This window comes from Vicugna pacos, chromosome 27 (assembly GCF_048564905.1).
Source record: "Vicugna pacos chromosome 27, VicPac4, whole genome shotgun sequence".
NCBI lineage: Eukaryota > Metazoa > Chordata > Mammalia > Artiodactyla > Camelidae > Vicugna > Vicugna pacos.
The window spans coordinates 25,560,777-25,586,826 of record NC_133013.1 but is presented as its reverse complement, the minus strand read 5'-3'; the positions used below and the strand labels follow the sequence as shown (position 1 = coordinate 25,586,826).

At 41.7% G+C, this 26,050-nt stretch overlaps 1 protein-coding gene across 3 annotated transcripts in view; it reads left to right on the top strand.

The window, feature by feature from the left end:
• The first annotated feature begins 3,825 nt into the window (after positions 1–3,825).
• ARID3B (AT-rich interaction domain 3B) overlaps positions 3,826–26,050 on the top strand; it is a 47,830-nt gene continuing 25,605 nt past the window's right edge. For all 3 annotated transcript variants that reach the window (XM_072950998.1, XM_072950997.1, XM_072951000.1), the window contains exons 1-2: positions 3,826–3,960; positions 6,498–7,132. In XM_072950998.1, coding sequence (XP_072807099.1) covers positions 6,575–7,132 — 558 coding nt within the window. In that variant the 5' untranslated portion in view covers positions 3,826–3,960; positions 6,498–6,574. The remainder of the gene's footprint in view (positions 3,961–6,497; positions 7,133–26,050) is intronic.

Here is a 26,050-nt window from a genome sequence, read left to right as displayed (position 1 = left end):
GAAATGTGATGTAAGATTATCCCCACTGTATGCGAGCAGAGCTATGAGAAATGTGATGGAAGAATTTAAGGTAACATAGGCCAGCCAGGTGAAGATGACACATGGTGGCTCTCTTCTTCAGATGCTCTGTAGCTCTTAAGAAAAATCCAGAAAATCCAGATGCAAAGACATGCCTTGGGTATCAGTTACCTTTTACTGCAAAACAAACCACTTCAAAACTTACTGGTTTAACTTTAAAACAATAAACATTATTTTTCACTGGTCTGTGGGTTTGTTGGGGGCTTCTTCTGGTCTGGGCCAGCATAGCTGGGCCTAGATGGTCTACAGTGGCCTGGCTCACATCTCTGGTGGTGAGCAGGCTAGTTGGTCTAAGGGGCCACACTCATATGTCTGGCACTTGGTTAGATGTCAGTTGGGTGATGACTATTATCTCTCATGATTCATCAGGTTAGCCAGGACTTTTTCACAAGGTGATGGAAGAGTTCTCAGCAGCAAGAGAGCCTTAATTGTAAGCACTTTTTAAGACTTCCAGTATCAGATTTGCTAATATCCCATAGACCAAAGCAAGTCACATGGCCAAGCCTAGATAAAGAAAATGGAGAAATAAGACTTGACCTCTCAATAGGAGAAGCTGAAAAATACTATGGCTGTTCTGTTCAATCTACCACACCTTGGAAGTCAAAGTAGAGAGATTAAGTGATATTCCTTGTAACCAGAATGGGTGAATAACTTAGGGTTTAAACACATTACTATTTCAACTACTGAGGTTATCTAGTAAGGCTGCCCTCTTGGGTCCTCTTCTACACCTGAGGCAAAGAGGTAAAACCAAAGAGGTAAGCAGAGGCTAGGGCTGTGTAGGCCACATGAAAGAATTAAGGTCTTGATCCCAAAAGTAATGGGAAGCCATAGAGCATTTTAAGGAAAGAGATAAGATCACTTGGGCTGCAGTAAGGACAGTAATTCTAGAAGCTTTCCCAGAAAGGAGAATCTTGAGGTAAGGCTTTAGTCACAGAATATGGGGTTGAGGGAAAGTCTCTGGTGTTTTGTTTTTTTTTTAAACAAAAGATGGTTGAAACTAGAGCTTGTTTGAATACTGCTGAAAGGATCAAATATTGCAAGAGGTTAAGGGAGAACCCTGAGAGTTGGGAAGGGAAACTTGAGCACACATGGAAAGTTTGACTTAAAAGAAATTATGATATAATAAAATTGATCATATTTCTGTCATGCAGTTCTATGGATTTTAACACATATATAGATTATGTAACTACCACTACAATTGGGATATGGAAGAGTTCCATCACCCCAAAACCCTCCTTTTTTCTATCCCTCCTCCTCCATCCCTAACTCCTGGAAACCACGGACTTATTCTCCATCACTATAGTTTTAATCTTTTCAAGATTTTCATTTTATGACTAGCTTCTTTCATTCAGCACAATGCTTTTATTGTTATGTTGTTATAACATCAAGTTGTCGGTATATCAAGCCTTCATTCCTTTTTTATTGCTGAGTAGTATTCCACTCAGGGTCAGCTTCTGATGGTATTCCCCAGGTCAGTAAATGACATCACTATTCTTCCAGTTACTTGGGCCAAAAACTTTGGCGTCATCCTTGACTGTCTTCTCTAACCTACACATAATCCATTAGTAAATCCAGTGGCTTTGCTTTCAAAATACCCTTGAAATCTGACCACTTCTTGCCACCTCCACTACTGTCATTTAGTCCAGGTCACCTTCTGCCATGACTAGTGCTTCCACTCTTACCCCTTTACCCTCATTGTCTATTCTCTGCACAACAGCTAGAATGAAACTTTTAGAAACTTAAATATGATCAAGTCACTCTTCTGCTCAAAACTCTAAAGTGGTAACAATCCAAAGTTGTTACCATGGCCTACAAAGTCCCACATGGTTGGGCCCCTGGCTACCTCTCTGATCTCATCTCCTATCATCCTCCCCTTCACTCACTCTGTATCAACTATAGTGGTCTCCTTGCTATTCCTGTATCATGTCAAGCATGCTCCTGCCTCAGAGGATTTGAATTTACCGTCTCCTGTCTCTGGAGCAGGCTTTCCCTAGATATCAACATGGCTCACCCTCATCAAGTCAATTCCAGTTTCTGCTTAAGTGTCTCTTATCAAAGAGTCTTTCTCTGACTAAAGTCTAAAATAGCAGCCTCCTGACACCACTATCTAACCCTTACCCTGCTTTGTTCTTCTTCATAGAACATATATATATTTGTTTTTCTGTCTCCCCACACTAGAAAGATCCTGGAAGACAAGGAATATTTTTTTTTGTTCACTGATCAACAAGCACCTAGATGGGTGCTTCATCTGGCATACAGTGGGAATTCAATGAATATTTTCAGTTGAGTAAATTATAGGAGGAAAGGACAGGATGGGAACACATGTAGATTTCTAGGTTTTAGGGCATTCTACACTTTCTATTACTTATATAGTAAGATAATCAGGGGAAGGGGTATATAGGGTTAGAGATTTGCAGACAGCAGACAGCAAGTTAACTAGAAAAATATAATTAAGTCTCCACTGTTCAAAGCCCATTTAAGGCTGAAATTATTGTTTTATATATATTTTTTATTGAAGTATTGTTAGTTTACAATGTATCAATTTCTGGTGCACAGCATAGTGCTTAAGGTTGAAATTATTATATTTAGTGATGCCATCTGTTCAGCAGGACAGTTTTCAATGATGAGATACAGGCATGGAGAAACATGCCAGTTCATCCAGGGTGAAGGACTTAGTTGGGGAAAAGAGGAGTGTTGGGACAGGCTTAAAAGTAAATAAGAGGGGGGCTGTAATGATGTTCCGTTGAGTCTAAGATGGATAAGGAGGGAACTGAAGAATGAGAATTAAGTAGAGGCTTTCAACAGATTGGAGGTTCTGATAAAGTGAAAAAACAGTTACGGTGAAGTTCTTGAGCAGTCAAGCTAAAGGATATCGGGCTGTGTTTGGACAGAGGAATGTTGGAACTACTGATTCGCGACATGATAGCATTTCTGGTGACAAGGTCCAGGTTTCTGACTGAGATTGGGAAGCTGATGTAAAAGATGAGGCCCGGATGTTAAACGGGTTGTCCACATTGACTCTGAAGTTATCAAGATGGAAGATAGAAAGTAAGACAAGGAGCTGGATGCACAAATAAGCAGGTGATCTCTACAGAGGCGGTTAAATGGGTGGCAAAGTCTTAAGAGTAAGCGTTAGAGAAGCAACGGTCTTTACAGAAGTGACAGTATTTGACACGTGGTCCCGCACTTTTGGAACTTGGGAAGTAGAATACTAACCCATGTGAGGGAATTCCAGGGGATGCAGCATTCTCAGCTGACAGCCAGGTCTCAATCCAAGAAGGAATTGGAGAAGTTCAGCAAAAAGCTGATCTAGAAGCGGGAATCTCTCAGGAAGACTGGTTTGAAGGTACGAGGTTAGGAAGCAGACTGAAGCAGCCAGAGACCCTGGCACTCCTTGTCTTTTATTTATCTTACTCCCTAACTACCGCCCGCCCGCGCTACACTAACCTCCACAACCAGAAAAGAGACAGGAAAGTGGCAGAAAAGTGTGTATGCAAACCGGCTCTTTTCAACTCCCCGCGGAAGTGCTCCCATCGGAACTCCTCACTGTCCGCGCTTTCCCATTGACGGAAGCTTCCGCCAGCCTGGACCTGCTTCCGCCCACGACTCAGTTAGGCGGGGCTGTGCCCAGAAGTCACTTCCGCCAGACCCCGCCCCTCGTTCCCCTTTTGGCCGCTTCCGGCCTCGGGCCCCGCCCCTTCCCATGTGGCCCTGCCCCCTTCCCGCCCCGGGCCGGCAGCCCGGCCCCGCGGCGCCGCTTCCGGTGCGGGCCCCGCCCCGGCTGTGGCCCCCGGCTGCGGAGAAGTCTGAAACGCCGCTGCCGCGCCGGGGCCTGAGTGGCCGCCTCCTCCACCGCCGGGGGAGCCGGAGCGCCCCGCACAGGTAAGCCGCGCGGAGCGGGGCGCCCTCAGCCGCGGCGGGAGAAGGGAATGTGGCAGGTGGAGGGGACCGAGGGGTGAGGGGAGGCAGGTGTGTAAGGGGAGACATGAAGGCGCGGGCCGGCGGAGCTCGGGGGCCGCGGAGGAAAAGTGAGAGCGCTGGGAGGAGCCCGGAGGCGCCCTCGCCCATTAGGGTGATTAGAGATAAAGGGATGGGAAGAGTAAGGGGCCCCCAGGAACTGAGAGGGCAGGGTAGGTGGGGTTAGGGCGATCGAAGAAGAGCCAGCGGGTTGGCTTGGAAGGCTTGGTAGAGGTGAAAGTGGTAGGGTTGGGTTGGGGGGTATAAAGAATGTTGGGGAGTAGGGGGAGGTAGGGGGCTTATAGAGGGCTGAGGCCAGAGGGATCTAGCAGCGAAGGTAGAGGGGATGGTGGGCGAGGCCGGGTTCAAAGCTGCAAGCAGTCCGTTGGCGCTGGGCTTTGAGGTCCGGGAACTTTAGGGGAAATGGGGGAGGGGGCGTGTGAAAGGATGGAGTAGTTTAGATTTCTGAGACATTAAGTTTTCTAAAAGTAGGCAGGTGGTATTGTTGTTTGGATCAACTAACTGCTTAGGGACGGGAGAAGATAGGCTCTTTGGGGGAGGGTGTGTGTGTCGAGTTGTAGAACTGAGTCATCTCAGTCTTACTAAAGAGGCTGTGAGACACCTCCCCCTCTGCTAGGGACAGCACACAGAGAAGATGGTGCCACAAGACGAGAAGCAGTTATTCAATGACTGGCAGGACTTGCTTGAAAAATTATCCCGCTTGTGATTGATTGACTGTAATGGATATAAGGAGAATTAAAATTACTTGCTTTATTCTTTTGTTTAATTTTCTTTGATGCACATTGTTTTTATTTTAAGTGAACACTTTTGGCAACTGGATTTAATGTGGGTGTAAATGTTTTCTTGCTTTGTTACACTATAAAAAGGGCTATAGCAGAATGAAAGTATTGCTGCAGGCATAACTCACACTTTCTAAAGTGCCAAGAGAGGAAGTAAAGGCAGTAAGAGGCAAATTGGAATTTGAATCTTTCACAGAATGCGAAAGGCAAAAACAATGCTTCTTAGATAAAAAGAAAATGAGAATTTTTAAATTTCTACTTTTTTGCATAGCTTTAAAAGTTGTACCTTTTTTCTCTGATCCATTTTTAAAAATTCATAAATCCAGGCAGTTTTTATTGCTAGGGGTGTGATTACTTACCCATGAATTTTTGAAGATGCTAGACATTTAGGTTTTTTTTTTTTTTAGTCTTTATACCCAGTACTAAAATAGTGGAACAATGCAGATACCAAGTCCTAACCTGTGTGCAGCTTCTTCTTTCATGTGATGACAACATTGTATGCCATGTCGCAAGTCCTGTTCACCTAAAATTTGCCCGTGCATAGTAATTCATTCAGTTATGGGGACTTGATGAGAAAACATAACTCAAGTGAGGTTTGTTGGGGGCTGGGGGCCTGGAAGGAGGAATGGAAGGAGGGGTGGTTAGAGGAGGAGAGGGTGTGAAAGGGGTGTGTGTTTGGAGACTGATTGGTAAGAATGCTGATAAACCTGCCCCTAGAATACTTTTGGCCTGAAAGCCTTTTCTTTTTGTATTTGTCATAGAATATCATTGAAGTGAATCAGAAAGAAAGGGGATGTGAAGAGATTTACAAGGCTGTTTATAAAAAAGAAGCATTAACTCATTTAGACAATATTGATATCTGTTTCCAATTAATTAACTTAAAAATCTCCAGAGGAATTCCCCCGTTTGTTTTTGAGTGACCACTGCAATTTGAAACTCTTGCCTCCTTGCATGTTTCTTTCTCTCATGTTGTTGAAATTGGATTCTTTTTGAGGCTGTAATGTCCAGTTAGCATGGCTCAGCCCACTCAAAAAGCAAGCTGGCAATTTGATCTGGGAAATTTGAAAAGTTTAAACCCAGAAGCAATTTGCTAGGTTCTGCTTTTCTATGAGAGAAGTATTTTTGTCTGTCTCACAGCTCTGTGTCTTGCTTAGATGGTAATATCTTTCTTTGATGGGCCTGGGAGCATAAGCAATATTCTCTTTTATAGGCAGGCCTTTCTTTCCCTTTTTTAATTGAGGTTTTCATGCCCACAACCTCTGTACAGTACAAACCCAGTTGCTTTTTCAGTAATAAACAGGTTAGTGTTTGATAATGTTGAAGGAGAGAGATCAGAACACAGCTGTTTGCAGACCAGATGTCATCTGGATTGACTTCTTTTTAAACCCACAGCAGTCGGCCGCTACTACAATTCATCCCACAGTCCGCCCCTCAAATCCTGTTCCTCTTCTTCACACTTTTCCTTACCCCCCTACCCACCCCCGCCAACCCAACCACCACACTCCCACCACTCACTCATCTTAAAACTCAGGCTTAGGGGCATACATTTAATGTTCAGAACTCGTGGCCTTTACTGGAGAAAAGAAAACCTTTTTATACGTGTTTTACATAGTTTTCCTCCCCTTTTCCCTCCTTCTTTTGGTTTCTGTTAATCACCTGAAGGTTTAGACCTAGCCTGCCTGCTGGGCTGTGCCCAGGTTCAGAGCCATGCCCGTTGGTGGGTGAAGCTTGAGGCAGTGATGGAGCCACTGCAGCCTCGGCAGAAGCAGCAGCAGCCGCCACCGCCGCCGCCGCAGCCACACGTGGCTCCTCTGCGGATGGATGTCAGAGAGAAGCAGGGGCAGCAGATGAGAGATTCCCCGCTCTTGTATGCCCAGAAGCTGGTCACACAGCAGACTCTGCTTTCTGCCACGCCTGGGAGGCCTTCTGGCAACCCTTCCCTGGGTCCCTTAGCCAGAGTTCCACCAGCCACAGCAGTGGCCCGAGTTTTTGAACGGAGCAAGGTGAACTCAGAGCCTCAGGAAGAGGAAGGAAGTTTGGAAGATGAGGATGGGGATGATGAAGTTGAAGAGGTGGCTGAGAAAGAAGCCCAGGCTGCTTCAAAGTATTTTGATGTGCAGAAAGTGGTTCGTCAAGACCCCAGAGCAGCACCCGTGTCTGGTCTACTTCCAGCGCCAGGGCTCCCACCACATGGACAGCAAGCTAAGGAAGACCATACCAAAGATGCTTCTAAGGCCTCAGCTTCAGTCTCCACAGCAGGGCAGCCGGGCTGGAATCTGGATGAGCAGCTCAAGCAGGTCAGTCTTTTGGTGGGGGTAGGTGCTATTTGTTCTCCCTAAAGGCTGGCCAGGGAGGGGCACTGGACTGCCAGGGCCGGGGTCTGGGCCAGTCTGTGCCTTCTCAACCTGCTTCCGTGACCAGCAGCCTAAATGTGAATAGACTTTTCTTGATTTGAATGAAATACATGAGTTACTCCTAATATAAATCCTTCCAAATTTGACGTGAAACAATGTCAGTACAGTCTTTCTTTTTTCTTTTTTTTAGGAAAAATGAGGTTGCAACAATGTTATGAGGGATATCTTAAAATGAGATGTGTGACTCTAATTACAGCTTTTCTAGTAGTATGGTAGGAGAACAGTCTTGCCTAAGATGGTATCTTAGCTCCAGGCTAACCCAGGGTAATGCTCTTTAAGGACAGTTTTGTTGTTTTGTTGCTAAACATAGTTGATGAGAAGCTTTTGCATTGTGTGTATTTTCCAGCAAAGAGCCTTGTAGACATGACTTCATTTCTCACCTTTACATCACCCCCTTTGAAACAGGGCAGGGTAGACCTCAAAATTCCGTCTGTAGCCAAGGTAGGTTTCAGTGATTCCCAAACGTGGCAGAGCATCAGAGTCATCTAGGGAGCTTTAAAAAATACAGATTCCGGGGTCCTAATGAATTATCTCAAGGGGTGGAGCCTAAGGAATCTGTCATCAACCAAGTGTTTGCCTTCTAATTCTTCAGTCTCTGACTTGCCATGCAGCTTTTCTTCACCCAGAGAATGGAGTGATGATAAGTTCTTCTGAGTGAAGTGACTTGGTGCTTAGGCAGAGAGCTCATGATAAAGCTGGTAATAATATCTGGGTATTCCTCATAAGCATGTATACTTCATGTGGTCCAGCAGTGCTGTTTAGAAATCAGTTATGGGGTTTGCACAGGGCAACTGAAAACTCATATAAGAAAGGACCTTTGTAAGCTGGAAAATTACCATCTTTGTATCAAGGAGCCCTGCCTATACAGTTGATCTGAGTTGTACAGTAGCAGTGTTTGCAGTCGATTCCAGAGTCAGCAAAGTGAGGTTCAGATCCCATCTCTTCCATCTATTATCCTTGTGATGTTTTGGTAGGGCTCTTAATTCCTCCGAGCCTTCTGTGAAATAACAACAGTGTGAAGTGAGCCTCCGAGGATGCTGCAAGGATTAACAGAGCTAGCACGTGGTAGGCGGTGGTGCTCCAGGTGCTCTTCTATGCAAACAGTGCCTTTCTCTGCCGCATCCACACGGACATGCTCGGCAGCAGGGCAGATGCTGAGATGCACAGAGGTTTTCCCTCAGATCACCAGGGAGGCAGTGGCAGAGCTCGGACTAGGATCAGAGAATCCCAGCTCCCCTGACAGCAGCAGCCTGGCCACCAGCCCAGACCCGCCTCCCGGCTGATTGCTTTGGTTTAGCAAAACATCTGTGACTTGCCGGCAGCCCCCGCACTGCTGTGTGGTTGGCAGAGTTCCACGCCGGCCGCTGAGTCAGCTCCTAGCGGGATCCCGCCCTGACAGCACTGGGAAAGTTCAGGCCCGAGGCGCTGGGCTGCCCCCACCTTGGCAGCTGGCCAGCCTCTGCGTGTGTGCGGTCGTTCCTAGAAAGTGCAGCCTCGTGCAAGGAGCGAGTGGCGCTCCAGTGCCTGTCTGTCTTCAGGAAGTGCAGCAGGTGTTGAGGTCAGGCCATTACAGCTTTGAAAAAAGAGACTCTGCAGACGTGGCGTGTGCATGCACACACGTGTGTGCTGTGGCGGGCACCCAGCGCTGGTTCTAGGCAGCATCAGCCCCGTGGCTACACGGTCCAGTGCTCGGAGGCTGGCTGTTCGCTTCTGAAACTCTTCATGTTCATTTTAAGTTTCTGAGGCATACTCACTAATTATAGACTGCCTGGCAGAGCACCTGCCAAAATGTTTTAAAATGCCATTGTAGCTAAGGCCTAATCTCACACCCTAAATTTACCCTCATCCTGGATTTGGAGATCAAGAGCTGGGTTAGGGGCTCACTGGGTAACAGTGACTGTAAACCTTAGATGTGCACCTTCTTTTCTCCTTTTGAATTTAATTGTTCAAGATTGATTTGGTCCATGCCCTCCTCCTTTGTCAAATCCTGCTTCTAAAAGAGGTAAATAATGTGCTTGGGGATTTAAAAAACCTTTTAGTTGTGCTTTGAAAAGGGGACTAAAAAAATAATATCCTTAGGGAGATCCTGTAGAATCCATTACAAACTATGAGACCAGCTTTTTTTCTTTTTTCTTTTCTTTTTTTTTTTAATTCATAATCTTTTGTTTCTCATGTAGTTAACTACTAGAGAACTGAAAAAGAGTATCCCTTGCTCTGGCAACAATTAACAAAGGTCTTTTACAGTCGACCCAGAGTGATCTTACTAACGTGTGACAGCTCGTTTTGTTCTTTTACACAACAGACTTTTACGGAGGCTTCTTTGGGCCCGGCCTGTGCTCCATGGGCTAAGGCGCGCGTCTCCCTCAGAGAGCCCACCATCTAGCGGTGGCACTGTGGGCGCCTCAGAGGGGACTGACCCTCAGGCTGCAACAATCTCCTTCTGTCCTGAGTTGGCTGAAGCCTAATTGCCCAGTCTGAGCTATACTGCAGATACTTTAAAACAGGGTTTTGTTTCAGTTATTCATACACCAAGATAAAGTTGATTTTGTCTTCAGCATAGCTAACAAAGCTTGGTAAACCAACAGGAATACTCAAAAAGTATTTTTGCAACATTTGGGGGTGGCATAGGCGTTCACAGCAGGCATCTGCCAACTGAAAAGCAAAATTTGAAAAGTTTAAGGGCTCCTCTACACATTATCTTTTGTTTCCGAAATCTCTTTCTTACAACATGTAAAATCAAAATTATTTCATGTTTTCTCCTTGAAGAAACTCTTAGAAAATAATTGCTTCTCAAGGCCTGGGTCGTTAGAAAGAGTGTGGTGTTCTCTGACACCAGAGCGATGGGGAGATGGATAACACCATTGAGCAAACTGTCTAAGATCCATCGGATTTCGATGGGCAGAGTAAATAAATATAAGACAACAGAGAGCTGAGGGTCCCTTCTCTCAAGGGAGATTAATAGAACTCTGTGGGCATGCAACCATCTGCGGGGTGTTGCTGTCCCATTAGGGGTGGTCTTCTGTCCTTCTGGGAAGAGGGCAATTCAGGCAGTACGGGCTTTTCTCTGTCTTGAGCCTGTTAGTGGAGCTAAGTTTCCAGAAGGTCATGGATTCCTTCCCATAGAATAGGAAGATGAGTGATGGCTTGAGAGCCAGAGAGTGTGTGTCTGATTTTCTGTATGCTTTGTCAGTCACTTGGATTACTGAGTGTGGGAAGGAGGAAGGTTGACTGCTTGGTCTCCAGAATCTGTTACAAGAGTTCCTTGAAGTAGTAAGGTGTGGTCTCTGGGCTGAGCCTCCTTCTCTGGGTATATATTGCGTGTCTTTGGAACATTTGACCCTTTTAGTAAAGATTGCACAAACTGTCACCTGAAAATAAATAAAATCATGAGCTTTCTCCACTTTCTTTGGAGGCCTACTTTGCATGTCCTTAGCTCCTTTTTTCACAGTGGAATCCGTCCAGATCAGTGGTTCTCAGTTGGAGGCTCTCTCCCCACCCCGTCCTGCTGCCAGGGGATGTTTGGCAATGTTCAGAGACATGTTCAGTTGTCGTGACTGGGACAGGAGGAAATGTGCTGCTGGCATAGAGTGGGTAGAGGCCAGGAATGCCACTGAACAGCCTACAGTGCACAGGACAGTCCCCCAGAACAAAGAATTATCTGGTCCAAAATGTCAGCAGTGCCAGGGTTGGGAAACTGCTTTAGCTTGTGTAATGAGAAGGAACATACATGGTGCTTTCATCAGCCACTGCCCTAGGCTCTTCCTTTGCGTTTTAGTCTTGGTAAGGAGGAGTTTGGCAACCTTAACTTTTCTTCACTTCTGTTTTCAGTGTCTGTGTTGAGTTTGTGTCTTCACTTGTCATCATCTGGGTGAGCAGTCTAGACTGTCTGTCACTTGGGAGAAGACTGGGGCCTAGAACTTACAGTCTCTTATTTGGCTCTACCAGAGGGTGTTCCAGCTCAGCATTCGATGGTGTCTGTGATGTCGATGGTGATTTGTGAGAGAGCTCGGTTGCCTTTCTAGACATTAACCCCAAAAAGTTAAGGCATAAATACTCAGCTAACTTGTTTCATAATAAGAGATGTAATTATTAATCAGCATTGTTTTGGGAGCTGAAAGATGTGGATTTGGATCCTAGCTCCATCACTTGCTTGCTTGGGACAGATGTCCTGACCTAACCTACCTTTCTGAAGCCACACATACATCTTTCTCAAAGGATGACAGCCCTCTCTTACCACCCGCAGGGAGCAGTTTTAAAGACATTGGAAAAGTGGAAGAAGAGTATAAACTAGGCACATTTCTTCTTCAGATAGAAGTAAGCTTTGTTTATATTAAATTCTTATACCTATGTGATCAGTGATTGACTTGGGTCCTTATCCTTTGTACCAAAGACTAATCTCTCCATGTGTATCCCAGATCCCATCCCCTCCTAATGTGCAGGGACTTGCTCCATCAGTGAGCCCATTTCCTGATTCTTTGGACTCTCTTCTGAAGTTTTTTCCACATTCACACATGTTCTACTATGTCCCAAATTTAAAAAAAAAAAGGCAAAACTCCTTTAATCAGTGAATCTGCCTGATTCAGTTGTTCTGAGGAAATGAGAAGTCACTTTTTAGAAACTTTCCCTTGACTGCACATCTCCTTCCAGCTTGTTCTTTAGTCCTAACTGTCCCCTACTTCCTGCAGAAAAGCTGCTCAGAGGAATTGTCTGCACTCCTTACCTCCATATTGTCACCTTCTACTCCATCCTCAGCACGCTTTATCCTGGACTCTGTCTCTTCCGTATCCCTGAAGCTCTTGGTAAGGCCTTCTGATGACCACCATGTTGCTAAGCCCAGCCTGCGCTCACCTCATTTGATTCCTCAACAGCATTGAATTCAGTAGGCTCCTCTCCTTGAAACATTACTCTATTTTGCTTTCTATAGCCCCTCCATTCACTTATTTTCTTTTATCTTTCTCTCTTCTATCTGACCTCTAAAACTCCTCGTTCCCCAGGGCTCAGTCTTAGATCTTCTTCATTATATGCTTCCCCTGGGCAATTTCTTTCACACTCATGGCTTTAAATATTATTCACAAGCCGTTGGCTGCAGTGTATATTGTTTGAGCCCATGTTTCCATTCTGAGTTCCATGAATATATTCCCAACTTCTTGACATTTCCAGTAAGGTGTTTTACTGACATCTCGAGTTTAATACATATAACTCTTAATTTCCAACCTATCTCTTGCCACAATCATTTCCTCCTTTATTTTCCTTCTCTGCAAGGGCCATTTCCACCCACTTGGTCATTCACATCAGAAACCTGAAAGCTGACTACCTTTGTATACCTCATACTCCATCACTCCATCTGGTAATGTCCAGTCCATCACCAAGTCTTATCAGTTCTGGAATCCTGCAGCTTGTCTCCTCCACTATCACCTGCCTAATCCAAGCTACCTATCTTCTGTTGTAGCTATGACAAGTTTCTGTGTCTTCCCTCCCCCATTCTAATCCATTCTCCACTAGCAGCTAGAGTGATCTTCTAAAAAAACAGATCAGATTATGTCACTCCTTTAATGCCCTCCAAGTATGTCATCTGGTTGCTCTAATTGTAAAAGCCAGAATCTGCATAATCTGATTCCTGCCTGCTTCTCCAGCCTTATTTCTGCCAATATCTTGATCTGTCACTGCACACCAGCCACTCTGGGCTTTGCGTATGCTAGTCCTTCTGCTGGCACACTCCTCCAGGCCAACTCTTACCCAGCCTTCAATTTTCACCTTAAGCATCACTTCCTAGAGGCATCGTCTTCACCTTTAGTGTAGATCATGTTACAGGAATACCTCAGAGATATTGCAGGTGTGAATATCTCAATAAAGTGAGTCACACAAATTTTTTGGTTTCCCAGTGCATGTAAAAGTTATGTTCACATTATACTATAGTCTAATTAAAGTATGCAGTAGCATTATGTCTAAAAAAGCATTGTATATACCTTACTTTAAAAATGCTTTATTGATTAAAAAATGCTAACCATTATCTGAGCCTTCAGAAAATTGTAATTTTTTTACAATTGTAATGTCAAAGATCACTGATCACAGATCACCATAACAAGCACAGTAATAATGAAAAAGTTTGAAATATTTTGAGAATGACCAAAATGTGACGGAGACATGAAGCGAGCATATGCTTTTGGGAAAATGGCACCAATAGATGTGCTCAATGCAGAGTTGCCACAAACCTTCAAGTAGTAAAAAAATGCCGTATCTGCAAAGTAAAGTGAAGCACAGAGAAGTGAAGTCTGCCAGTATATGCTGTCAATGAACATTATCTATTACATTTGTGTGGTTTATCTGTTTGATATTCCTATACTAGATGGTAAGCGCTAAGAGGATCGGGACTGTGTTTTGCTTACCAATGTGTCCCCGCACCCAGCAGAATAATGGCAGATAATAGACGCTGCATGAATACTTGTTTCTTCCACTTTCTTTTAATTTGCCCTGTTTTTGTTGTTGTTTTTTAATGTTTGTAGCACTATCTCATTTCTTGGGGAGGGGGGAACGATTTCTTAGAGCAGTTTTAGGTTCACAGCAAAATTGAGCAGAAAAGACAGTGATTCCTCATGTACTCCTTGTTGCTCCCACACACACACACACACACACACACACACACACACACGTAGCCTCCCCTGGATCAAAATCTGCACCAGAGTGCTACATTTATTGCAGTCAATGAACCTGCACTGATACATTATTATCACCCAAAGTCTGTAGTTTACATTAGGGTGAGTACTTTTGTTGCCTTAAAAATCCTTTGTGCTCCACCTATTCATCCCTCTCTCTCCCTGAACTCTTGGCAATCATTGATCCTTTAATTGTCTCTATAGTTTTGCCTTCTCCAGAATGTCATATGGTTGGAATCATACCAACCTTTTCAGATTGGCTTCTTTCACTTAGTAATATGCATTTAAATTTCCTCCATGTGTTTTCACGGCTTGATAGCTCTTTTCTTTTTAGCACTGAATGATATTCCATTGTCTAGATATGCTGTGGTTTATCCATTCATCTACGAAGGACATCTTTGTTGCTTCCAGGTTTGGGCAAGTATGAATAAAGCTTCTATAAACATCTGTGTACAGGTTTTTTGGTAGATATAAGTTTTTAACCCATTTGGTAGATACCAAGGAGCACGACTGCTGGATTGTATGGAAAGAGCATGTTTGGTTTTGTAAGCAGCTGCAAAGAGCGGTGCTACCATTTTGCATCCCTACCAACAATGAATAAGAGTTCCTGTTACTCCACATCCTTGCCAGCATGTGCTAGTGTTAGTGGGGGATTTTGGTCATGTATTGTTTTTTTGTTTTTTAATTGAAATTTTCATTGAGATAATTACAGATTCACATGCAATTCTAAGAAGTAATTGAGATCCCTATACACTTTGCTCAGTTCCCCCAATGATAACATTCTATAAAACTATGATACACTGTCACAACCTAGGTACTGACGCAGATATGACCCACTGATCTTTTTTAGATGTCCCAAGTTTTATTTGTACTCTGTGTATGTGTCTGCCCTGTTTTTAAGCCTATTTAATAGTTTTGTATTTAACACATCTTCTGAAATTCTTGTTACTTAACCAGTGCATTTGAAGCTCAGATTTCTTTCAAGGTTGCACTTTTTCAGTATCCCACAAGATTGTTGTTGTTTTTCAATTGAAGTATAGTTCACTTACAATGTTGTGTTAGTTTCTGGTGTACAGCATAGTGATTCAGTTAGCCCACAAGTCTTGATATGCAGTGCTTCCGTTGGCTACTGCTGAGCATTTCAGAGTTGCAGTTGTGATTGCTCCTTCAACCTATGGGTTGTTTAAAAGTATTTTTTAGTTTCCAGGTACGTGGGTTTTATCTTTTTAAAAAATATTAACTTATTAGTAGCTTATAATTAAGCTCTAACCATTGCTAGAGAACAGGCATGCTGTCAGTTTTCTGGAATTTGTTGTGATATCCTGTGTTGGCCTTGTGGACAACCAGTTTCTATAAATTTTCCATGTGTGCTTGGAAAGAATGTATATTCTCTATTTGATAGAGATGGGATTGCTTAGCTGTCTGTTGGGTCAAGCTTACTGTGTTAATCAGGTCTTCCTTATCCTTACTAAGTTTGGTTTGTGTGATCACTTTCAGATAGAGGTGAATTAAAATATTCCAGGGTAAGACTGGCTTTCTTTTGATTAATATTAATGCATTTTTCCCCTTATACATTCCAATCTTTATATCTTGAGACCACATATAAAAGACCTATAATCTCTCTTTTTTATTAGGTTAATTTAATCCATGTCGTTATTAGGACTGATGATACACTTGGACCTATTTCTGCCCTCTAGCTTTGGGTTTCGGTTTAACCCTACTTTTTCTTTGCTTCTTGTTTTCTCTTTTCCTGTCTTTTGTTAGTTTGATTGAATTTTCTTTAGTCAATCTTTTTCTCCTTTACTGGTTTAAAAGTTGCTTTCTGTTTCTATTCTTTTATTGGTTACTTTAAGATTTTAACTTTCAGTCTTGACTTTTTTCACTACTTTCAAAGCATGTTAGGACCTTAGAGAGTCTAGTTTTAGCTTCTACCTCTCCACTTCCATCTTCTAGTTTATTGTGGCCAGTATTCTAGTTTGTTTTAACTCCATGCCCAGATTAGGTGTGGGTTGTTTTTTTTTCCTTACAGTCAATATTTATTTAAATTTCTCAACAGGTTTATCCATTTCTTTTCTCACCATTCCTTCTTATATCCCATTCTTTCCCTTTGGGCCCAATCTTCCTTCCTTAGTAACCCTTTTGGCAGAGATTTGTATGCAGTAAACTCACTGTTGGCATGTCTGGGGAAAAAAATTAAATATATGTCTTTATCTTGCCTTATTCTTGTTCATGGCTTTAGATTCTAGATTGACCATTATTTGCCTTGACACTGGAGGATGTGATTCCATTGTCTCCTAGCAACTGTTTAGCTGTTGAGAAGTCTTTTGTCAGTCTAATTGTCATCATTGTGAACCTTTTTCCTCTCTTACAGCTTTAAAATTTTTCTGACTCTGCTATTTTGCACTTGCGTTACAGTGTTCTAGGTTTGCACTTACTTTATTTATCCCACTTAGTCCTCAGTCTGCTCCTTCAACCTGATTTTTGTCTTTTTTGCTTTTTTCTTTGCTGCTATTTTTTCTTATTACTTCATTGTTCTCATAGATTTATTTGAACCTTCTCATTTAGTCTTCTATGTATATTTTCTTTTATAATGTTATCCCTTTATGTTATTCCCCTGCATTCTGGAATATTTTTACATTCTGTTTTCCAATTTCTAATTCTTCAGCTCTGTTTATTCTACTTAATAACTTTTAAAAACGTTTATCTTAATACTGTGTTTAATTTCTATACTTTTTTGACTTTTGAAGTTACAAACTTTTGGGTGTAAGATAGGCTACAAGAATGTATTGTACAACATGGGGAATATAGCCAATATTTTATAAAAATTGTAAATGGAGTGTAACCTTTAAAAATTGTATAAATTTTTTTTTATAAAAAAATGAGACCTTCCTAAACTGCTTAAAAAAAAAACTGACTCTTCTTACCATATGGTTTCTATTTCTTCCTTTAGCTGTTTGAACATCTTTAACTTTTTAAAAATCTTGTATTATGGAATTGTTAAAATTTTTTATTATGGAAATCTCATACATACAAAAGAGAGAATGGTAATGAACCACCTGTGTCATTCACCCAGCTTTTAGCAATTACCAACATTCTGCCTTTCTTTAAGCATACTTATTTTAAAGATGCCTTTAGATTATTCTGTTATTACCTCTAATTCTTGGGGTGCCAGTTCTCTTGTCCTGTTACACTACCATTTGATGGTTTATTTCCTCTTGCAGTGGTTTGTTTTTGTTTTTCAGTATACACTCATTTTGAGTTGGGGTTTGTTTCCATGGGAGTCCCACGTGCTTTGGATTATGTAAACATTCCTAAGGGGAGTTTTGTTTTCTCCTCTGCTAGGATTCTACAAGTTTAGCTAGTTGCCATTGGTTTAGGGTATGCGAATTTGGAGTCTGCATCTATGCCTAGTGAGAGCCTGGGTTTCCATCTCTTATGGACCCTCTTTTTCCATGAGGCCCGTAACAGATGGCAAGGTTCCCTGCTACTTCTCTGGGTTGGTGGGCAGTTTTTTAACCCCCAGTTCATAGAGGGTGGAAGCCTAGTCCTTCCTGGCGTCTGGCTTTACACATTTATCTCAGCTCCGGTTCCTGGCACCTTTCTCCCTTGGGGTGATTAAGTCTCCAGTCCTCAGCCCTCAGCTATTAAGAACTATATCCAAGTCCCTTCTGCCTTGAGTCCTTCAGCTTCAGTACCTGCTCACTGCTCTCTGATTCCTTCCTATTTGTTTCTGGCACTGTGGACGCTGCTTTCTTTCTTGGTTTCAAGCTTAGCTGTATGTGTAAGTGGGGTAGAGTGTTACATTTTATCTAGTGTATCTAGTGTTTCTAGTGAGGTTTTCTTTGGACAGGGAGGGAGGTGGTAGAGTTGCTCCATTTCAGAGTATCCCCACTCGTGATTTTGTTTGCTGCTTTGTTTGTGTGTGTGTGTGTGTGTTTGTGATTTGTAATAGCTTGGACTTTTTTGCCTCTCCTATGCCAGGTATTTGCCATATTTCAGTGTGTGAAGCAGGCCCTGATATTAACCCCTTTAGTGTTTCTTTTAGTTTATTGATGAGGAAAGAAGGGAGAAGCAGGCTGCCTTTAGGCTCACAGCTAGGAAGCTGGACTGTGAACACGGGCGGTCTGCCTTCGCTGCCCTGCGTCTCTTCCTGGGCTGCCTCTCTGTTCCAGAGAGAGCAGAGCAAAGATAATCTTTCCTCAGTGCTTTCATTTCTCTAAAAGTAACTTTATTTCTTCTGATTGTCAAAGTAATTCTGACTCACTTTAGAAAATATAAAAATCTGTAAAGAAGAAAATGTAATCACCACAACCACATAACTTAGATGTAATTAAACATTTTCTTATATTTCCTTTGTGTGTTTTTTAATGCCCATTACAGGCATATTTTTTTGATTTATATACAATTTTATGCCTACCTTCTACCACCTAACAAACCATGAGCAAGTTTTATCATTAAAATTTATTTTAAAGTGTTGTTTTAAAATAGTTTAATTTTTAAAAAACATATTGCAGTTGAAACAATATAGGAAAATACAGAGAAAAAATTAACAGTTTAAAAAAGTGTGTCTTGTTGCCTACCCTTCCAGCTCCCGTCCCAGAGGAGGCCACAGTTAGGCACGAATCAGCTTCCACGGCTGTTTCTTTGTATTTAGCCACTTAGTGCATAGTCACAGAGTAGACGAGAGTGTGTGTGCTCAGGATAGATACAGGCTGTCTTTGCAGATGCTGTTCAGCCCTTTACCACTGTGTCTGTATTTTTGTGGTAGATTGTTCTAGAAGTTGAATTTGCTGTATCAGAGGGTATAGGTATGTTACTATCTTTTCATATGTTTATTTGCCTTTTGTGTTTGTTCTGTGACTTACTCTGCCTGTAGGCTTTGCCTGTTTTTCTCTTTTTTTAACTGTAAAAAACAGTTGAGATTTACTGTCATGACCAATTTTTAAGTGTATAGTACATATTATTAACTGTCAGCACCATGTCGTACAGAAGATCTTTAGAGCTTTTTCATTTTGTGTGACCAAGACTTACTGCACCCACTGAACAGCAGCTCATTTCCCCTCCCCCCGGCCCCTGGCAACCACCATTCTACTTTTTGCTTCAATGAGTTTAACTACTCTAGATACGGCATATAAATGGAATCATGCAGTATTTGTCCTTCTGTGAGTGGTTTATTTCACTTTATTTACATTTATTTAAATTTTTATTGCAGTGTTTCCATTATTTAGCATGGTACCCTCCAGGTACATCTGTGTTATCACATGTTGCAGGATTTCCCTTTTTAATGACTGAATAATATTCCACAGAGTGTGTTAACCACATCTTCTTTATCCATCCATCCACTGATAGACACTTAGGTTGATTCTATACCTTGGTTATTGTGAATAATGCTGTAGTGAATGTGAGATTACAGATGTCTTTTCAAGATCTTGACTCCAGTTCTTTTGATTCAATACCCAGAATGGGACTACATCAAAGTAAAGAGTTTCTGCACAGTAAAGGAAACAATTGACAGGGTAAAAATGGCAACCTAGAGAATGGGAGAATACACTTGCAAACCATACATTTGATAAGGGATTCATATCCAAAAGACATAAGGAACTCCTACAACTTGACAGCAAAATAAATAAATAGATAAATAAATAAATAAATAAATAAATAAATAAATAAATAAATAAATAAATAAAATAGCCGAATTAAAAAATGGGCAAAAGATTTGAATAGCTGCTTCTCCAGAGAAGACGTAAATGGCCAGTACGTACATGAAAAGATGCTGAACATCACTAGTCATCAGGGAAATGTTGCCTGTGCTTTTGATGTCATATTGAAGAAATCATTGCCAAGACTGATGCCATGAAACACTCATCCTGTATTTTCTTCCAGGAGCTTTACAGTTTCAGGTCTTATGTCTTTAAGTCTTTAATCGTTTTGACTTGATTTGTATGTATGGTGAAATGGGATCCATTTTCATTCTTCGCATGTGGATGTCCAGTTTTCCCAACACCATTTGTTGAAGAGACTGTCCTTTCCCCAGTATGTATTTTTGGCACTCTGTCAAAGATGAGTTAACCACATGTGTGTGGGTTTATTTCTAGGCTTTGTATTCTGTTCCATTGGTCTATATTTCTGTCTTTATGCCAGTACCTTACTGTTTTGATTACTGTAGCTTTGTAATATTTTGCAATTAAGAGGTCTGAGGCCTCAGCTTTGTTCTTCTTTCTCAAGATTGTTTTAACTATGTGGGGGTCCTTTGTGGTTCCATATGAATTTTAGAGTTTTGTTTTTTTTTTCTATTTCGGTTAAAAAATGCTGTTGGGATTTTGATAGGTATTGTGCTGAATCTGTAGATCACTTTGGGTAGCATGGACATTCTAACCGTGTTAAGTCTTCCATTCCATGAACATGAGATGTCTTTCCATTTATCTCTGTCTTCTCTGTTTTCTCTCAGTAGTGTTTTATGGTTTTTAGTCTCCATATGGTTTTTATCTCCTTGGTTAGATTTATTCCTGAGTATTTTATTCTATTTGATGCTATTGTAAGTAGGATTGTTTTTCTTAATTTCCTTCTCATATTGTTTTTTGTTAATGTACAGAAACAACTGATTTTCGTATGTTGAGTTTGTATCCTGCAACTTTCTGGAATTCAAGTATTAGTTAATGGTTTTGTGTGTCTGTGTGTATAATCTTTAGAGTTTTCTACATACAAGAGCATATCGTCTGCAAACAGATAATTTTCCTTTTCTCTTTCCAGTTTGGATGTCTTTTCTTTTTCTTGCCTAATTGCTCTAGTTAGGGATTCCAGTATTGTATTAAATAGAAGTGATAGGAGTAGGCATCCTTGCCTTGTTCCTATCTTAGAGGAAGAGCTTTTAGTTTTTCACTATCAAGTATATTAGCTGCAGACTTTTCATATATGACCTTTAAAATGTTGAGGTAGTTTTCTTCTATTGCTAGTTTGTTGAGTATTTTTATCATGGGAGGATGTTAAATTTTGTCAAATGCATTTTCTTCATCTGTTGAGATAATCATGTGATTTTTATCCTTTGCTCTGTTTAATGTAGTGTAGCACTTTGATTGATTTTTGTGTGTTGAATCATCCTTGCATCCCAGGGATCAGTCCTACTTTTCATGGTATATGATCCTTTTAATCTGCTCTTGAATGTGGTTTGCTAGTAGTTTATTAAGGATTTTATATATATATTCATCAGGTAGTTTTCTTGAAATGGCTTTTTCTGGGTTTGGCATCAGGATAATGCTGGCTTCATAAGATGAATTTAGAAGTATTTCCTCCTCTTCAATTTTTGGGAAGAGTTTGGGAAGGGTTGGTGTTAATTTGTCTTTAAATGTTTGGTAGAATTCACTTGTAAAGCATCTAGTCCTGGGCTTTTCTTTGTTGTGAGGGTTTTGATTACTGATTCAGTCTCCTTACTAGTTATAAATCTGTTCAGATTTTCTGCTTCTTTGTGATTCAGTCTTGGTAGGTTGTAAGTTTCTAGGAATTTATCCATTTTTTCTAGATTATCCAGTTAGCTTGCATGTAACTACTCAGAGCTGTCTCTTATAACCCTTTTTGTTTCTGTGGCATTGTTGTAATGTTTCCTCTTTCACTTCTGAATTTATTTTTCTCTTTTTTTCTTCTTTGTTTAGCTAAAGGTTTTTCAATTTTGTGAATCTTCTCAAAAAACCAACTGTTAGTTTCGTTGATGCTTTTCTATTCTCTTTTCTGTTTATTTTTGCTCTAATCTTTATTATTTCCTTCTTTCTGCTAACTTTAGGCTTAGTTTGTTCTTCTTTTTCTAGTCCCTTGACGTATAGAGTTAAGTTGTTTATTTGACATCTTTTTTCTTTTTTAATGTATATGTGTTTATTACCAGTATAAACCTCTCTCCCGGTACTGCCTTTGCTGCATCCCATGGGTTTTGGTGTGTTGTGTTTTTGTTGCCTTTACCTGTTTTTCTATGCTGTTATCTTTCTTACTGATCTGTAGTAGCTCTTGTGCATAGACCTTTGTCTTTATGTTTCAAGTATTTTTTAAGTTGTTGGTCTTTCATCTTGATTTGTAGCTCTTTCATCAGGCAGTATAAAATTTTGATGTAGCTAAATCTATCGATCTTTCCCTTTATGGTTTTAGTCATACTTATAAAGGCCATCCCCTCTGCAGGATTATAAAAAATGTATATTGTTATAATTATTTTATGGTTGTATTTTTATATGTAGATCTTTACTCCATCTAGAATTAATGGGAAGGATGTGAAGTAGGGATCAAACTCTTAAAAAGCAGTGTTAAATGGCTACACGATGTTCTGTCACATGGATGGCACATTCATATGTTGCCTGTTCCCTTATGGTCACACATATAGGCTGTTTCTAATTTTTTGCTTTTATAAATAAAATTGTACTGTATTTCTAGTTGATTCCTTAGGGTAGATTCATAGAACAGAATTACAAGATCAGAAGGAGACTAAGAAAGTAAGGCTGTCACAAGCAGGGACTTGAAGGTGCACTGTCTGCATCTGATTGTCAACTCCACTCGGGTCACTTTGCAGCTTCTTTAAGTCACTTCCTTATGCCTTGATTTTTCTCATCTGAAAAAATGAGGGTAACAATAGTACCCACCTCAGAGCATTGTGCTGAGGTTTAAATGTTTAATACAAATAAAACACTGGAACTGGGCCTGGCACATAGTAAATGCCTGATTATTATGTTACTGCTGCTGCTGCTGTTTTTATTGTAATGGACATTTTAAGGCAGGTGACTTTCAGAAAAGGTCATGCCATTTTTATATTTTGCTATGGGAATATAGGAGATCCCATTGCCCCAACCCTTGTTATCATTGAATATTATCATTTTTTTAAAGCTTTGCTAAGTTTAGGTACGAATAACAGGCTCCTTTTTTGCTGAATCGAGGGGTGGGGGTGGGAGGATGCTCACTCTTTTATCCTCTTGAACCTTAAAATTAAACTGCTTTCTTTAGAAAATGGCTTCTATTGCCTTCTAGTTTCCTTTTATGGAGTTGTATTTTAGAACTCAAAGCCCACCTGCTTTTAAGTATGTATTTTCCTCCCAAATTCATCACTTAGGCTGCAGTGACTCTCAGAAGTTTGTTCCTGTGGCTTATTCTTCAGGTGCTGACATTCATTTGAGCCCTTACCATCTGCCAGGCCCTGTGCCAGGTACACAGGCCTCACAGAGGAGTAAGTTGCTGTCCGCATTCGAGACACTCAGCCTGGGGCACGGGGACAGGGCGGGGCAGCTGGCATCAGAGTTGGAGCGTGTACAGCATAGTGCCACCCCCAGGCTGGGGGTGTGGGGTTGGAAGCAGGCCTAGAGAAGCTCTCAAAACTGTAAACAGGGCTGGCTTTTAATACGAAGTGCAACTGTGTTCTGCCTGAGGGGACTTGCTCTGTGGAACCTCAAACTTGACTTTTTTCTTTTTCACTTTATAAAATAATTCATCATGGCATTTTTTTTAATGCGTTCTTCCTATGCATTTAAAATATGTAGTTTGAAGAAAAGAAATTTTATGAAACTTTCCTGAAGCTCTGACGTTGGGCGGGCTTCCCAGCCTCGGGTCTTGGTCTCCCCGCCTGTCAGAGAGGGTCGGGTGAGGGCTTCTCACGTTCGGCTCTCCAGCGCTGACCCCCCGAGCTCTGTGCTGTGAAGGGCTGTCAGCAGCCATTATGGAGGTTCAGGTGGTAGGTAGCTCACGGCGGAATACGCAGTGCTATCAGCTCAAATTCCGGAGGGACAGGGGGCTGGGCCTTTCCTCGGTGGCGGTCAGGCTTAGACTTGGCCGGGCCAGTTCACTCTGTGGCATAGAGGTGTCCTCATTACCAACAGCGCATTTTAGTTTTTCTTCCTCCTTTTGTAGGAACACCCCATTTCTGGGCAGTCTTCTTGATTATTTCTTGGAAGTGACTGTGTGCCTAGATGGAAAAGTAGGATTGCCACCTCTTCCTCCACCCCTACCCCCACCCTTTCTCCTTTCCACTGCTTTATCAGAAAAGGGCCCCTTGGCTCTTTTTCCAAGCCACCGAGTTTGAATTGATCTTTGTTGCTAGTAAGAGGTAGGGAGGTGCTTTCGGGTTCCTGCTAAAGTTACCTGACAGCGGAAGGTGTGCATCTGATAATTATAACTCTAGTGCTTCCAAGGCCTGAGCGGTTGAGCTAAGAGCAGTAATCCTGATCTTATCAGGAGGGTTTTGTAGTCCAACAGTGTTGGTTATAACAGTATCTGTTTTACTTCCTGGGGCTCCTCTCTCCTCTTAGGATTTGCTTATAATCCTGCCCATTGCCCCCTTGTGCATGTCTCATTACCTCCTGGGATCAGTTAAAACTGGTGGGAAGGCAAAGATGTTTTTCTTTTCTTCCTCCCAGGATCTGGGAATTGGACTTTTAACATCACAGCATCATCAGCCCGTCCAGTAGTAGTCACAAGCGTGGCATAGGTAGCACCTACGGAGCCACAGGGCTGACTCAAGAAAAGATAGTTTACAGCTTATTTAAAAAGTAGTAACAATACTAACAACAGCAAGATTCAGCCTGAAGACTTTTGTTACGTTTTGTATTTCAGAGTTATTGACTAGGATCCATGAGCTTGGGATCAGCCCTTTGAAGTTTAGTGATTTAACTAATGACTACTTTTGAGGTCAGGTCCTAGGAATTTGCCCAGATATGAGCCTTAGGTGGAATTCAGAATCTATTAGGTTATGGAGCATAGACAGAAGGAAAACATGACTGTTCTGTGTCTTCAGAGAATACTCAAGAATCTCTATAAAAGTTGTAGCGTCTGTGATGGTGTTCTAAGGATGGTAGTTTCTTAGAGGTTTCAGAATATGGGGAGCTCAAGTGAAGAGTCAGTAGCTTAGCTTCTGTGCTTTAAATCTGAAGGAAAGGGTTAACTCTTGCCTTGGGGAGAAGTGAGGAATGGGAACTAAAATTGCTTTGGACATCTGAGCTGTGCTTTAATAAGATATTCCAGGTGGTCAAGGAGTAATCCTAAAATAGCCTAGATACTTAATTGCTTTTAAAGTCAGGCGCTCCTGTCTCTGGGGAGGTACAGCTCTAAGGAATGCAGTGCTGGCTCCTAAGATCTTAGAGGCGTGGTCTGGCTTGGCCTTTTTTTTTTTTCCCCCAAATCCCAGTAAAAAGAGAGGCCCAAGGTAGCTTTCCTGGGTCAGGAGACGCTGGTTAGATGTCTCCCTTTCTCCTCACTGCAAGTTTGGCGATGAGCCTGTGGCTCCTGCTGCTGCCAGCTGCCATACCTGGCTTCCTCCAGGGCTGTGGGATTGGTCTTGGCAACCCCCCATGCACCCTAGAGACAGTGATCTCTCTTCATTAGTGCTCAAAGGCTTCCTGCTTGATCCCCTACCTAATGTCTCTCCATTTCCATCAGAACCTACCTTTCTCACAATAAGATTCAGATTCATCCTTCTTTCTCTTTCATCCCCTCAATCCAGATCCAGTTGATTCTCTGAGTTGGGAGCTCTGACATTTCTCCCTGGTTCTACTGTTCCCCCGCCCCCACCCGCCGCACCCCCGCCTCCACCCAGATTCTCAGTGTGAGCTACTGCATAGCTGGCCAGCCCCAGTGCTGGCTTTCCCTCTCAAGTCTTCACTACTGTTTACAGAAGTAATATATTGACATTGTAAATCATTACTGAGGAACATGAACAATGTATTTTATTAGAATAGTCATGCTGCTCTCTTACTTGAAAGACTAAATATTGTGACAGTGTCAGTTCACTAAATTATTCTATAATTTCGGTGCAATCTCAATTTTCTTTGTTGATGGAGAGAGAGGGGGGAGAGCAAGTGATCCATCTTGACAAGTGATTCAAATGTTAATTTAGAAAAAAATAAACAGTTTTTTATGATTGTCTCCCTCTCCGTTAGACTGTAACCTCCAGGAAGTCAGAGGCTCTTACCTCTCTTCTTTTTTCCTTGGAACGTTTCACAGTATCAGTATCAGGTATATCCTAGTGATCAAATACCTGTATGTGAATCAATAAAATGAAAACATTGAAAAGTAAAATCCTCTGTAATTCCAGTCTGATTAGGTAGGTGTCTACATACATTTGTGTATGTTATATTTTTTCAACAAAAAAGGGCCATTAAAATCATCCAAAATACTGATTTAATCACTTTTT